This window comes from Ailuropoda melanoleuca, chromosome 4, assembly GCF_002007445.2.
Source record: "Ailuropoda melanoleuca isolate Jingjing chromosome 4, ASM200744v2, whole genome shotgun sequence".
In the NCBI taxonomy this organism is placed as follows: Eukaryota; Metazoa; Chordata; class Mammalia; order Carnivora; family Ursidae; genus Ailuropoda; species Ailuropoda melanoleuca.
In genome coordinates this window covers 113,893,624-113,909,717 of record NC_048221.1, presented here as the reverse complement: position 1 = coordinate 113,909,717, position 16,094 = coordinate 113,893,624, and the positions used below count along the sequence as shown (strand labels likewise).

The 16,094-nt window shown below is 35.6% G+C and overlaps 1 protein-coding gene across 3 annotated transcripts in view; it reads right to left on the bottom strand.

Annotated features, from left to right (window-relative positions):
- Positions 1-1,283: 1,283 nt before the first annotated feature.
- ATL2 (atlastin GTPase 2) overlaps positions 1,284-16,094 on the bottom strand; it is a 56,057-nt gene continuing 41,246 nt past the window's right edge. For 2 of the 3 annotated variants that reach the window (XM_034659647.1, XM_034659648.1), the window contains 9 exons: positions 13,990-14,040; positions 13,629-13,685; positions 12,056-12,148; positions 9,879-10,017; positions 8,982-9,109; positions 7,771-7,827; positions 5,923-5,994; positions 4,833-5,264; positions 1,284-2,507 (listed from right to left, as the gene is read on the bottom strand). In XM_034659647.1, the coding sequence (XP_034515538.1) occupies positions 2,388-2,507; positions 4,833-5,264; positions 5,923-5,994; positions 7,771-7,827; positions 8,982-9,109; positions 9,879-10,017; positions 12,056-12,148; positions 13,629-13,685; positions 13,990-14,040 (1,149 nt within the window). In that variant the 3' untranslated portion in view covers positions 1,284-2,387. Of the gene's footprint in view, positions 2,997-3,093; positions 3,109-4,832; positions 5,265-5,922; positions 5,995-7,770; positions 7,828-8,981; positions 9,110-9,878; positions 10,018-12,055; positions 12,149-13,628; positions 13,686-13,989; positions 14,041-16,094 lie in introns of all 3 variants that reach the window. The other variant, XM_034659649.1, reaches the window with a different exon arrangement.

Below are 16,094 nucleotides of genomic sequence, written 5' to 3'. Positions count from 1 at the left end.
TGACCTGAGCCAAAGGCAGATGCTTAACTGACTGAGCCACCCAGGTGCCCAAGCTTCCCACTCTTTGATTTCAGCTTAGGTCATGATCTTGTGGTCGTGAGATCAAGCTCCACATTGGTCTCACTGGGCATGAAGCCTCTTGGGATTCTCTCTTCCTCCTTCTACCTCCACACCCCCACCCCACTCATGCACTTGCTCGCTCTCTCAAAAAAAATTTTATATATACATATACACATATATGACAGACTCAGTAACAGGGTTGTGAATGATTGTCCCTTTCACAATAAGTAAATTATTTGTGTCTTAATTAGGAAGATAAATCACTTGTCATTAAGTATTTCTTTAAAAAAAAAACCTTCCACGTTATGTGGGTTACTACAAAATTGTACCACAGAAAATATACTAACACCAAAGTTAGATCAGTCAACAGTTTTGAATATGCCTTTAATCCCTTTTATTGCTTCTTTCTTAACAATTACTTTCAGAGTCTTCCAGCTGAAACCAAAGTGTTTCTTCTTGGAATTCTTTATAGAATTTTATCTTCTTTTGGAAAACACATTCTCTAACAAGAAATGCTAACAAGTCCATGGTCTAGATTTCACAACTCTTTTGTTTTGTTTAAAAAAAAAAAAAGTAAGCTGTGTCTTTAATTTCAGAAGAATTGCTATTATACAACAAACTTTTTATTTTTTCATTCATAAAAACAGTCCACAGCATTCATAAAACAGGGTGTTAGAAGAAATAAAAAGACTTTTTCAAGTGGGTTCTTTATGTTTTAAGAACAGATGAGTTGGTAGCAATTTAATACAGATGGAAACAAATACAATCTATATAAAAACAGGATTTGAAAGGAGGAGGGGAGGAGATTATATCAACCAAAGTAAATTTAGAGCTTTCAGGCATGCAACTCAACATCTGAATTTTCTTCACTTAAAAACCAAACTCGGTGCTTTAATAATAGATGTTTATAAAGAAGGCTACAAAAATATTGCAAAAATGTTAGCCTTACATATACCACAAAAGAAAAAAAAAGAAAGAGAAAGAGAGAAAGAGGGAGAAAAGAAATGAACAAATCCCCAGCTACACCTAGGCTAATCACAACAGGTTTACCCTAACAGAGACAGACAAAGAAAAATAATTTTTACAAGCTTAGCTTTGGGTACAATACCTTAGAGCTCTCACTTGGGTGTTTCCTGCTCATGCTCTTTTCAGTAAAAACAAACATGGTTTATGTAATGGAATACATACTTGAAGGATTCCTTAAAAAAGAATCACAAGTTTCATTTTATATATACAACAAATTTTTAATTATGTACTGAAAATAAATTACAGGAAATAACTTTAAAATGCAACAGAGGACAAAGTCACGATAAACATTCCCATTGAATTCCCTTGGGGGGTGAGATTGCAGTGCTCAAGGAAGATAAATATCACAAATATATCAAAAACTTCAAATTGTCTATGCATTCACACACTGACATGAGCCACAAACATTCCTTCACAGGGACTGTACTTAGCCTACCACAGAACCAGATTTTGCCATAAACTACAAAACTTTTAATACAAAATCGTATTTATATATTTATAATTCATATACATGCCCTATCTGTGATTTTAGAAAATAAAAGCTACACACTGTACAGACACTCTGAACTCATAGCTGTAGGCAACATTTTTGGATGGAATTTCTCCCCCAATAAAATTAATGGCATATTTTATGTACATGAAGGCTAAACTGCATAAAGACAGTTCAGTTTCCCAGATATGCATCTCCTTTTAGGGCAGGTTTATAAATTTAAAAAGGCAAGACAAATGTACACCTCAGAATCACTTTCTTAGCTACAAGAGTTGTCATGTAATTTCTGTGAAATTTCTGATACATGCACTTATGTAATACTGGTATTGAAGGCAGTAAAGCAATATATACCTTTAATGTAGTGGCTCAATAAAGGCTTCATTGTCATTCTGATCTGATTCTTGATACAGTGATTCATAACTTCACTAAAAATTAAAATTTCAATGGGACACTGGTGTTAAAGAGACTCTAAATAGATTTCTTAAAATATTTCCCTGAAATATCCTTTTACACAAGACAAATTTCACTAACATTAGATTAAAAGGAAAAAAAAAAAAAAAAGAAAAGAAACATGGCACAAATGTGCATGATAAACTAATGCTCCTCAGCCAATCTCCGTGTCTTAGGAGCCAAGAACAGAATGCTTAAAACCAACAAACAATTGTCACACTCTGTGGCAGCCATCTGTGAAGCCAGTTACACTAAACTACTTCTACAGTTGATTGTAAACTTTGGTTTATTTTTATTTGAGTTCTCATTGTACAGCAAGCATGAAAAAAAGGGAGAGTGGAGTCCATGAGGAGATGAACTGTCAGTCTGTCTTTAATCTGGCATGATGAGACACCTGGTCAGTCAGGCCTGCTTTGATAGAGTTTGTTACAGACTGCCTTATGTTTTCCTCCATCAAATTATCACCCAGGGGCTTCAATACCTGTGGTATGAGAAATGTGCAAAACAAATAAAAACATGAGGTAAAAAAAGAGTTACATATAAAAATAGATATAAAAATTCAATTCAAAGCAATGAAGAAAATAACCAGGAATGTGGGAAATAAAAAGATGCTTCTCCCAAAAAAAGTCACGATGCTACAAATAATGCAGTTAGACATTTGATAATGCAACACAAACTACTTTCCTCCTATTCAAACCATTTACAATTCCTAGGAGACGGATGTGCAATTCCATACCCTATATGCAGCATCAAATCTGGTAAGTATACAGCATTTATGCAGACCGGCCCAGACGGTCCTGCTTATTGTCCTACATGTATAAGTGGGAACACTTCAGATAGAGAAAAAAGTTAAAAATACTGTCTAATTTTTCTTCTTGTTATTGTTGGATGACAGTCTCTGTCGCTGTGCTGATGAAAGAGCACGATGGACCATTCGACGTCTAGTAACTTCAAACAGTTTGGAAAACACCTAAAACATGGAGTGATTCGTTAGGACAATGACTCAGAGTGCCTTAAAGTTAAAGAGTTTAAGACTACAAGAATCTGAGACTTTGTGGGTTTCTCACCTTCCTGGGACTCCTCTGAAGCAAAAGAAAAGAGAAATGCAAGAAAATTTAGGCAAGGTTTGTTGACACAGCACAGCTCTTCTCTGACTAGTGATCAACTTACCTTAACTGCACTGAAAATAATTTTACACACTTTAGATTCTTCAATTGTTTTGTAATAATGGCACCTCTAAAGTCCTAGAATCAATGCTATATAGGAGAATGACTGGTTTTCAAAATAAGACACTGCACAATGATTAAAATTCATGCTGCAGAAAATTAGTAATGGTCCAAAATTTTAAAGCAGATAATTATTGTTTAAAAGTGAGATTGTTGATCGCTTTTAATCCATTCTCTATTAGAAGATATCAAAGGAATATGAAGAGTGAGGTTTTTTTGAAATAAAGGGTTAAATTTAACAAATATCCAAACACAAGCTTCCAAATCAGATCCAAATAAATCGAGCATTTCTCTGAAGAATAAATACAAAATCCAAATTAATATAGTGGGTCACTTTATAAAATAATAATGACATTATTACAAGAAAAGTCAATACTCAATCAACCTTCTTGAAAAAATGATTTACTTCTTCAGTATTTAAATTTAAAGCCCAAACCAACATAAACCTACATATCCTAGATCTTCTAATAAGCCCAATACTCATCAGCCCAGAAATTATATCTGAAAATGCCTATTATACTGTCCATCAATAGTATCTGCAGCTTTCATTCTGATCCTCGATATGGTGCTCAAGTATTTCACGATGATCATTTTAACGACAACATCCTTGAGTGGAATTTTCTGAACACAGGCAATTCCAGCGCACAGTTGGCTAATACACAACATGCCTTTCTTTAGTAGATTCTTGTCAGGCCCGACTCTGAATTCTGGTTTGAGGTAAAAGATTATGACGTGAATTCTGGCTGAGGTAAAAGGTCACGACTAAGAGAAGCTGGTTCTCTTTGTGGCACTTTGCTTTGTTCATTAGTTTCCATAGTACAGAGGTCAAACAAAATTCCTTTGGGAAACGAAATCCCTATAGGACTGTTCCTTGTCATGCCTTCATGGAAGGCAACAAAGACCTGAATGCCATCCAATATTTTCCCTCAAATATTAAGCATGCATTGCTTCTGCCAGTATTACTACAAGACTTCTTTTGCTTTCCTAAAACACTGCACTTCCAAATTTCTTTTCTTTACACTGACTATATTTTCTTTCCTCTAAGAAAAAAATCCTTAGAGACTCTGGCCCTGCCCATGGTCTGGCATCATCAGGCCTATGACTAAGAATCTATCCAAAAGGGGCGCCTGGGTGGCACAGCGGTTAAGCGTCTGCCTTCGGCTCAGGGCGTGATCCCGGCGTCGTGGGATCGAGCCCCATCAGGCTCCTCTGCTATGAGCCTGCCTCTTCCTCTCCCACTCCCCCTGCTTGTGTTCCCTCTCTCGCTGGCTGTCTCTATNTTTTTTATCTCTGTCGAATGAATAAATAAATAAAATCTTTAAAAAAAAAAAAAAAAAAGAATCTATCCAAAGGATATTACAGATTTCAGCAAATCAAAGCACACTATAATTATGACTTTAAGAAAAAAAATTCTCCAGTTCATACTTTATATTCAGATTATACAACCAAACAAAAGAGAAAACATTCTTTTGACATTCCTCATATAAAGGAAAAGTAGGTGTGCAAATACTGCAGAAGAAGGGTGGGGAAGTGTCATGGGAATGAGATTAGTCACTGAAAAACCAAAGATAGATACCAACCTGTTCCCATAGTGTTTCAGCAATCTGATCAATCATTGTTCCAATTTCTCTGAACTCCCCAGAGTATTTTACATATGCCCAAGTACAAAGAGATGTCAGTGCTAACCCCATGATAAGGTTACACAAGACGGCTATAGAGTTTAGGCCAATGAAGCCAGTAAGTCCTGAGATTATATACATAGCAAACATGACTGCAAACAGTGTGGCAGGAGTACGAGCAGCATAGAAGATATTTTTGCCATCATTGTGCTTTATAAAATTTGCATAGGTTTCTTCAATTTCAGCTTCAAGCTGGTCCTGATAACGATGGCAGAATTCATCTCCACCCATTTTTTTTACTGAACGAAACTGTTTAATCGCCACTTCCTTGAGATCCAGGTGTTTTCGCTCCAGATCTGAAGGTGCAATGTAAGGCATGTCCCCACCACATACCTGTACAGACAGGATTACGGAAGGACATATTACAGGCTAGAAATAATTCACACTTGAAAGAAGCTTCCTGCTCATAGTTTTTAGTCTCAAAAAGTCAAGCCACCTACATGGTTGAGTTTTAAACTTGTTCATAATACCCCATACATAATCATAACTTATTTCTTATATGTTTAACTGACTCGGGCAAAATCAATTTTCCAAGTATGACTAATACCAGTAGAGACAAAAACAATTACACCACAATCTGTACCTGACTTCACTTGACCCACCAACACACTGTTAGAATACAAAAAGGCTGCTAGCAGAGAGTGGGTAAAGGAGAACACAGAAAAAAGGAACTTTAATGTTTGAGTTAGCAAAGTTAGCACAGAAGTTGCTATTGTCCTTAAACTAATATTACATCAGAAGCTACTAATAAGAGTGCTCTGAATCATGTGTCAAAATTATTTTAGTACGATTTATGTAATGACTTGCCACCTGTATCTTGCACTCTAACCATGTGAATTATTTTCTTAGTTTATTTCCAGCAGAGATGATAAAGGGGAATCAGTGAATGATGTAACCGACAATGCATAAGGAGGGCAAACTGGTTCAATTATTTTAAATGTAAAAATTCTCCATCTCACTTCAGCGTCAAATTTAAATGTTGGTTACAAACCTGCTCCATACTTTTACAATAGATCTCTCTTGCTCCTGCTACTGCAGCAAGATTATTAGCTTCAGCTGTTGCCTAAAAAAATAAAACAAAATGTGCCGATTTTATGCAAAAGATACTCGATGGCTCTATAAATTCTGATTAACACAATAAATTACATACAATGAACAAGCCTGAAAATGAACCACAGAAAATCCTTTCCAATGGAAGGGAACACCAGTATAAAAGATATAAAAATTGCTTCTAATAGGACTGCCTATCTAATTTTGTTTCGCTTAGGTTTATTAAAATGGGTATGTAAGGGTGTCTGGGTGGCTCAGTCAGTTAGGTGTCTGACTCTTGGTTTCAGCTCAGGTCATGATCTCAGTTAGGGTCATGAGATCAAGGCCCACACTGGGCTCTGTGCTCAGCACAGAGCCTGAGATTCTCTCTCCCTCTTCCTGCCCCTCCCACTTGTACACACACGTGCTCTCTCTTGGATCAATAAATCTTAAAAAAAAAAAAAATTAGTTTGTAAAAAACACCACAAATGATCAGGAAATAATAGAGAACTGGACACAACCCTTAATTTGTCAAGTCTCCAGATGTACAGAACCAAGAATTACCGATATGCTTGCTCTCTCATATCAGTATTACACAAGAGACTTTTTTAAAACTACAAAACTGCTTACTGCAGGAGTTTTGGAAGAAAATACTGTTTAATCTACTATAAAACTGAGAAATTGCCCAAAATAGCAAATCTTTAAAAATATGAACTAGATACGTATCTGAAAAAAATTAAACATAAATTTGAGTGAAAAATTAACAATATGAACACAATGATATAAAATTTACTAAGAAGAGACTGACATGAATGTAACATTAATTATTCTTGATTTCGTAAATTAAGCTGTTTTACCTTTTTAAAAAAAACAGGTTAAAATAACATTGTCCCAAAAGAACAACTTTTTTTTTTTTAAGATTTTATTTATTTATTTATTTGACAGAGAGAGGGAGAGAGGGAGGGAGGAAGAGGGAAAGAGAGAGAGAACAAGCACGGGGAGCAGCAGAGGGAGAGGGAGAAGCAGGCTCCCCACTAAGCAGGGAGCCCACATGGGCTCCATCCCGGGACCCCAGGATCATGACCTGAGCCGAAGGCAGATGCTTAACTGACTGAGCCACCCAGGCGCCCCCAAAAGAATGCCTTTTTAAAAAAAGAGAAAAAAAACCAAAAACCAAAAAAACGGAAACAACCTTACAGGCACTAGAAGCAGCTCTAAATCATTAATATCAAGAGGAAAAAAAGCCTTATTTCAAACATTCATTGTTTGAAGACTCTTCAATGTGTTAATCAGTTGGTTGAAGACTCAGAGAACAGGGGCGCCTGGGTGTCTCAGTCGTTAAGTGTCTGCCTTCGGCTCAGGACGTGATCCCAGAGTCCTGGGATCGAGCCCCACATCAGGCTCCTCCACTGGGAGCCTGCTTCTTCCTCTCCCACTCCCCCTGCTTGTGTTCCCTCTCTTGCTGGCTGTCTCTCTGTCAAATAAATAAATAAAATCTAAAAAAAAAAAAAAAAAAAAGACTCAGAGAACAAGAGATTTGGTTTAGACAGGCCCATATTAAGCCATCTCCTGCAAAAGAAATTTTTCTACATTTTTCCAGCAACTGAAGAGAAGGTACTGAAAACTCATTTCTGATGGCCTATGTGTGTGCAAGGTCTGCAATCATATAAAAACTTCAGTACCCAAGATGTGTATTGTCTTAAATATTTGAAATTTATTTGCATGCAAAGAAGCATGATCCCATTTCCAACATTTATCTCTAAACCAAAGACTTTTCTCCATAAGTAAATATATGTACAACACACTCTACCTGAAGCATGGACTTTGGATGTGGAAGTTCCTCTCCTTGATAAATTTTAATATAAGCCTAAAAATACAAAAGACATTGTATTGGCAGGTTTAACGATTTGGCTCTACAGAAGAAAAACCATTAAATATAAAAATAATTCATACTTTAAAAAGGAAAGTCTAGGAAAAAAATCCTAAATAAAAAAAAATAAATTGAAGAAAATAAATAAGAGGAAAATGAAGGCTTAAAAATAATACACTCTCATTTCCACAAAGTTAACCTTATTCTCAATATTATTAAAAACACGTTGCAAAAAAAAAAAACTTGCTAAATATCCTAGAGAAATGTTTCTAAATATACTTCTAACTTACATAAAAGTTACCTCATATTTAAAAATTATATATACAATGCCATCTACCTTATGAAAAGAAATCCATAATTCTCCCCTCCTGCCATTGTTTTAAATGTTAAAACAATTTTACTCAGTATTTCGCTTTGACCAAGTTAAAGTAGATTTCAGTTCAAGAAAAAAAATTACCTAATTTATGCTTTAAGAGTAAGAAGGAAAGATGAAAGTTTTTAATAAGTTCATATAGGAATTGTTCATCTCAACTTTTTACTGCCTCTAAATTAATTCATTAACAAAAATAGTATGAAAGTGACCATCAACTGTCCAATTAATGACCAAAAATACACTCTTAAGTTAACTGTAATTTTCCTTCCATCACTCTGTAACTACTATGAATAAGAAGAACTCAAGACAATGGGTCTTGCTCTGGCAAGCAAGCTATGATGATGACTAGAGAAGAGCAGAGAGAAAAAAAAATCTATGAATAATTTACTTGAACTCAGAAACTAGTTTTGTACTTTCAGCTGCTCTTATCAAGTCCTCAAGAACTCAGAGAGAAGGCTTTTATGAGAACTCAAGATGCAGAATAGCACTCCCAATATCTATCATGATTCACAAATGATGGAGTGATAATACAATTATATGGTGAATGGTCTCTCTGTATCAGAGCCGGAGAAAAAGTAGGATAATTCTGTAAACAAGTAAAATCACTGTCTAAAAGATACAAGTTGTCTGCTATAATTTTAAATATCCTTAAAAATTGATATACGAATTCAAAGCAGAAAAAACTATAAATTTCATTTTTGCTTTAAAATAAACATACATTTGAGTTTTAAGTCAGCTATATTTGAGACAAAATCATTTAATGTGGGAGTTTTCCTACCTTAAAGTATTCTACAAGATCTCTACAAGTGACTTTAGATCCACTTATCTCTTTTTCTACCAAATTCTCAGGGGCAAGCAGCAATGGAACCAGATTTCGAAGCTCTCGTTTAAAGTCTTCGTCAATATCTGGTGGACACGAGATAAAAGCCAACATGTTAGTCAAAAAAAGAAAGATTAAAGGAGTCCCCATTAATAAGAGTTCATAAAATTCTGTTTCATGGAACAACAAAATAGTGTCTATTACTGAAGTAGATTCATTTAAAAAAACTCACCCAAACACATCGTATCTCCTAGGAAAAAATAACACTCTTCCCTTACTCTGCTACTCCATTTCCCTCATCCCCCAATAATTCTTCCAGCTCCAATAATAAATAAATTGTGGACGACCAAAATAAATTCCATATCCTTTGCAAAAGGCAAACATTTCATGAAATTGTACTAAATTTTAGTAGATTGTTTTTCCAGCTGTACTAGAAAACTTTCATTATTCCTCCAGCCTTTTTCCATCACATTCAAATCCTAAAACATTCTCAAAAAATTATCATCATCCCTAAAACAGAACTGAAATCTGATTGCATGAGTACGATATATTGGTAAAAACATTTTACAGACTGCAAACAGATGAAATACTGAAATGTTCTCAGCCTTCGTAACTTTCAGGACACAGTGCCGAGCAATAGGCCACATTATAAAATATGCTAATCCATACACTAGATGTCTGGGACAAACCAGTGGAAAGCCAGACAGACCACAGAGAGCATTAAAATCACCTCATTATCAATGCATCAAAATGTCTTCCAGTATAAGACAGAAAATTTAAGGAACCATGTATTTTTTTTTAAACTCTCAGCCTCTAAAAATAAGTTCTGATTTTATCAAGAATGGGAATTCCCACCTTTCAATCTCCCATCAAAACTAGGATTAGTTGCAACTTTAAGACCAGGATGTGGCAAAAGGAAGCAACCAAGATTTGAGAAACAATTGTGAATGTGCTTCCTTACATTCTGTAGCTCTTCATGTTGATTTTGTTTTACCTGAGGGTAGAAGGAGACAGGGTGAAGGTGCAGACAGGAAAAAAAAGTTTTAAAGAAAATATACACACATACTCACAAGTGTGCACACTTAACTCAGATGCTACTCCAGATGGGTGTTTTTTGACAACATACAATTTTACTAAAGACCCATTTCTGACCACTTTGGTAAGACCCCACTTTGTCTTAAAACTAGAAAAGATATTTTTCCCATGTTAGCTGCCAGCCAATGAAAATATACAAATGATAATTAATTGTAATATCCAACATGAGACTTTAACAAGTAGTGGTTGTGGTTTACAAACCAGTAAATAAATTAAGAATTTGCCTTTCAAATGCTTGTAACAGCAAAGAGAAAAACAAAGTATTAATTTGCCTACAAATAAAAAGGTCAGCCCCTGAGCAAAATAACAGCTAAATGGAAAAAGCTCCAGGGCAATCCAAAGGACCTTCGAGAAACTTGTTGGGATGTCAGTACTTACCCCAAATGATTATTTATGATTTATGCTAGTTATCAGTGTTTTGGGAAGAGAGACTGCTATGTATTTTCTGGAAGAATATCTTAAACTTAGATTTTTTTTAGTGACTACTTATCCCAATATAACTCACATACTCTCTCAAAGACTCTTCTCAAGCACCATTTTAAAAAAACATGCACCATTTATAATCAACAAAACCTGGAAACTACCTAAATCTCCATCAAGAATAGAAGGAAGAAACTGTTGTCTATTCATACAATGGAATACTGCATAGCAATGAGAATAAATGAACTAAACTACGTGCAACAATATCTCAGAAACATAACAGACAGCAAGAAACTGGACAAAAAAGAATACATGTTGTATGCGATTCCTTTCATAAAAAGTACACACAAAGCCTGTTAAGAGATCAGGAGAGTAGTGGAGGGTTTGGGAGGTAATGGATGAAGGCGGGTACTTCTGGGTGCTATAACATGGCTATGTTCATTTGTATAGATTCATCAAGCTGCACACTTATGACTTGAGCACTTTCCTGTATCACTTTAGTAAGATAAAAACCTTGTCCACGAAGTACATAATTCTGAGGTCAGTATGCCTGATATGCTTTGTGTTCCTTTCTTCTGAACAAACCAGAGAACACTCTGATGACTGAAATTATCTGACAACAGGGTGTGGAAATGCCCTTCAAATATCCAAGAATGAGGAATTGGTTTTAATCTTATTTTAGTAATAAGAAAATTGTATTATACCCCAAATTTTTGAATGTGGTTGAAAAACTACATGCATCATCCTATAGGCAAACAAAATTTTATTAACCAAAAGAGAGGACCCTATGACTTATGAATTAAGGGGTTTTCATGTAATTTTTGTGCATGTGAGTAGATGGGTATATCTGACTGGAGGGTTTCTCCAAGTACTTCCATGGGAGGGTATGTTTAGGAACAAAGGATCATGTTGGTGAGGTTCTTTCTAGGAATGCTTTAGTGTAACATGTTGCAGGGGCCAGGAGTCTGGATATTTGGGTTCTAGTCCCAGTTATCAACAATTAGTTGAGACCAAAGGCAAGTCACTTTTCTGGGTTCGGTTACATTATATATTTAAAAAAGAAAGCTGAGTTAGATGATGTTTAAGATCCCTCTTCTAGCTCTATATGCTGTCACTCTAGGAGGTAGTTCAATGTATTCTGTTCAATGTATGCATGTTATATTATCCAGCCTGTCCCAAATGTTCAGAAGCTCAGCTTGGCCAGAAAGAGACACACATGCAAGTAGATCAAAAAAGTTAGCCTCCTTCGAACTTTTATCCTTTGAATATTGATTAACAGTTGGTTCTAAAGAGAAATACTTATTCCTTAATTTCTATTCAAGGGCACTGGCCTCTTTGGCAGAAATACAACCAATTTACTTTTCATCAATTCTATATGGAGCCACCTGGGCTAACTTGGGATATGCAATTTATGGGGGCGACACTGAGAGACTGGAAGTCTAAGCAGCCGTCCAGACAGCCTGCTCCTTCATCTGGCTTGGTGCTTATGCTCCCCTCAAAAGGAAATGGGGGCTTACCTGCAATCTCTTTTCAAGGAATTGTTTTCCACCTTCCAAACCATATGAATGTTCATATGGGTAACTCCAATCCCGAATCAAAAACATTAATGTCTACAGACAAAAAAGAGCAGAAATCTTTTCTTACAAAGTTTTATTAAAAAAAATCACTACTTTTAACAATTTAACCATCATGCACTCCCCTAAACAATCCTTATCAAAAGTTATAGTAACCAAATGGTTACTACTACTCATAATTCTAGCAAGGGCCTACCTAAGCCTACAACACTCCTAGCCCTACACCAAGCAATTGCTTCCATTTGGGAACTTCATGGTATGTGAAGAAAGAGTCACCACAGGCAATAACACAGGGTCTTAAAAAAAAAAAATTAGCAAAAGGCATATCAAGGCATATAGATCATAATTTTAAGTCAAGGTTGTATAACTGAAAGACCAACTAATCTAATTCTAGACCAACTGATTCTCTTCATTGACTTTTTTGTTCATATATGCTTAGGTTTCTCAATCTCAGCCTTATTGGGATTTTGAACCAGACAATTCTTAGTTGTGCATGGCTAGATGGTAAATAGCATTTCTGGCCTCTATGCATATGCCAGCAGCATTAACCTCCCTCCAAAACCGTAACAACCAAAAATGTCTCCGGACACTGGCAAATGTCTCCTGGGTGACAAAATTATCCTAGTTCAGAAAAACTGATATAGGCCAAACAGAGTGTATTTCAGCCATAAATACAAAATAAAGCCATAACCTGCCGGATATCTCATAAAAGTGATCACATGAGCCACATTAAGACTGAGGCAGGATCTATGTAAACCCACCAACACTAAGAATCACCAGCAATGCTGTCACACAGAAAGGACTTCACATACTGATGAGCAAACAGGGTGGAGTCACTCTCACCTACTATAACACATCTGACTAAATAGTACTAATGTCAACTTATAAATTACACTTACTTCAAAAAAGAAACTATCTGAAATTAGCTTTGCTTTTTTTTATTTAAATCTCTGTCACAACAGGACTCCACAGAAGCAAACAGAGCACATGCTTCTCACATAACTCCACCCAGGTTTATTTCTGACTTAATATTCTGTACCTGGCATTTAAAAGGAATAAAAAACATATGGGGATTGAGGGGGTGGGAGGAGGGGAGAGATAAAATAAATTGTGAAACTTTTCTGTATGAAACCAAATAAAGAATAACAGGGCTAACCTCAACTTGGAAGATACCACACACACACACACAAAATCCCTGTAAGATTTCGTAATAGTTTCCCATGTATAAAAGAAATTTACATGACTGTCTCAAGTTTAGGAATTAAATAACATCTAATTAAGAGAAACATTAACCTCTCAATCTAAGTATTAACAATCTAACTATATTCATTTGTTCTATTTCCTACTGTTAGCCTACTACTGATAAGGTAGGTAATGACATTAGTTTCAATTCCACTGAATCTGTTGCTAAAAATGAGTTTGTTGTAACATCCTCTTAGCTTCAGACTTAAAAGATAAGGTGGCTTGATAGCTTTTTATATGTAAGTTTTTAAAAATGATTAAAATACTTATTTACCTGAAATGGTTTCTGGTAGATTTCTTCCATTGCAAGTCTGCCATACTCTGTAAATAACTATTAAAGCAAGTTATTTAAAATAATGCCCCCAAAAGAGATTGAAAGAAGACATCTGTAAAGCTGTTCTATGTCAGACCAGATAGACATCAGAGCCTTTAAAATCATTTGAAAATCAAGCATTTAATTTTCTAACAGACTGGGTATACCTTAAAATTTCTTCTAGTTAAGAAGTTATATATCAGTTTAAAACCATTTAATACTGAATTTTCTTACACTATAATAGGCTTCTAGATGGAAAGTCACAATTAAGTATGAATTATAGTTTCCATTCTTTGGCACATATTCTTTGAGAAATACATACTTGCAAGTGTTGAAGATCATCTTCTTGAATATTCTGAGACAGATTATATACCTGTTAAAACAAAATTGTGTTTTTATTCATTTTTTTAATACCTACCTGTTATAACTTTACTTGTAGAAATGAAGATTATTTTATCTGTCAGCACAAATAAATCACAGTCATCAGCTTAACCAGTGGCACAAGAAAAGATTTTTCTCTTTTTTCTTAACGGGATAAAATGTTAAGGGGCAAGCAGCGGCAGTAAATCATGTAAAAATCATGAGTACATACATAAGGGGTCTAGAGAGTGGCAGACATTTTTAAAAAGTATATTATGTAATAAGCTTTTTTTCCTCCTCAAAGGTTCTTTAATGTTATGACATGATCATTTTTTATTAACAGAGTGAAGATTGTTACCACAATTATTTTTCTAAGTCAATGAACGTGAGGGGCGTAGTTCTGCAAAGATATATACACCCCCCACCCCCCGGTATAATCACAATGTGTGTGTTTGGATTGGTGGATGGATGGATGGATGGATGGATGGATAGACAGACAGACAGAACAGACAGAGATAATTTATAATTATTTGGTGGTGCCTTGACTACCATTGAGTCTACACGGCTTTTTTTTTAACTTCAAGTGAATCATCTGTCTTAATAACTTAAATTAAATGAAAATTTTTACCAGCCTACGACAGCTGAAAAAGAATAACAGTAGGTGGCACACTTGCTCTTTCTAGAATGTTATTCAGGAGGCTTTCCAGGGCACAGAGCCCAGAGCTGAAGGTCTACGTGCTGTCAGGAAGGGAAACTGGAGAAAAGACTGTTATTGCAAGAGAGATCCAATCCTTCCGAGTCAGGCTAAAAAGTGACATAGGCTGCCAGAGGAGAAAAGTGGGTGTCCGCAGATGTCAACTCCGCTGAGAAATAACTTATGTCTAAGAAAATAGGGTTACTCCAAAGATAGAACAATTTGTTCCAATGGCAAATAAGTGATAATCTAGCTGAATCACTTGGAGGTCAAGAATATAAACAGCCAAAATAGGACAGCAAACCTAAAATGACATTCTCAGCTATTTCCAAACATGGTACTTAAAAAGTAATTAATGACTGAGGTGATTACACTAGAGCTAAACTTAAAATTTGAAAGCATGACCAACCTATTCTTACTCATAGGGGCCTTAGCTTTTAGAAAACAGGTCGAGATACTTTCATTGTCAGGGCCAGGTTGCACATGGCAAAGAGAAATGTTTATCTTAGATCATCAGTACTTAAGCATATTGCATTTTCCTTAATAGATGCTCAACAATTATTTGTTGTCAGAATAAATGACAAGAGGATCTGTCATCGATTTATCAACCAGATAATGTACGAAGAGAAATGCAGCCTCAAAGATGAAGAAAAAAACAATAATGAAAATAACTTTCACCTTCATTATTTATAGCGTACAAAGTATTTCCTTATGCATTATCTCATTTAGATCTTATTTCTGTCGCCACACAACAATCACATGCAAGATGGGTAAAATCCTCATTTGACAGATTAAGAAAGTAGTGGAGTGGCTTTAAGTGGTTGTCCAAAACCAGGTCTCCTATACTATCATAAAGTTGAATAAATAAACAAGAGAACACCAAGGTACAAATTTCAGGACAGAGAATTCCCTCATTATAATTTAAGGCAAACCACAAGCCAGCTAATCTGAAGTGCACAACGACTGGCTTCTGCTTGCCTCAAGGGAACGGCAGTGGGGCCACCTTGCAAGATCAGACAAAAAAAGGCAGAACAAAATGCAGAAAAGATACTTGTAAGGGTTCCCAAAAGCATCACTTAATTGGTAGTACCAGAGCTCCCCCAGCCCTACAAAAAACAGAAGCCAAGTTGAAAAGTACTCCTTTTTCATCTCACAATAGTATCCAAAATTCCTTTCCATTCTGACAGCTAGATACTTCAAACTGAGGAAGGAAGGAAATGGAACTTATAGAGACTGGACATATGTTTCAGATATTACCAGAAAGCAGTACAAAAATTCCAAGCACTGGGCCAGGATCACCTATGGTCTACTATCACTAGGAAACATCATCTCAGGAGGAACACAAACTTCTACTGTTTGCAGATACACTTCTG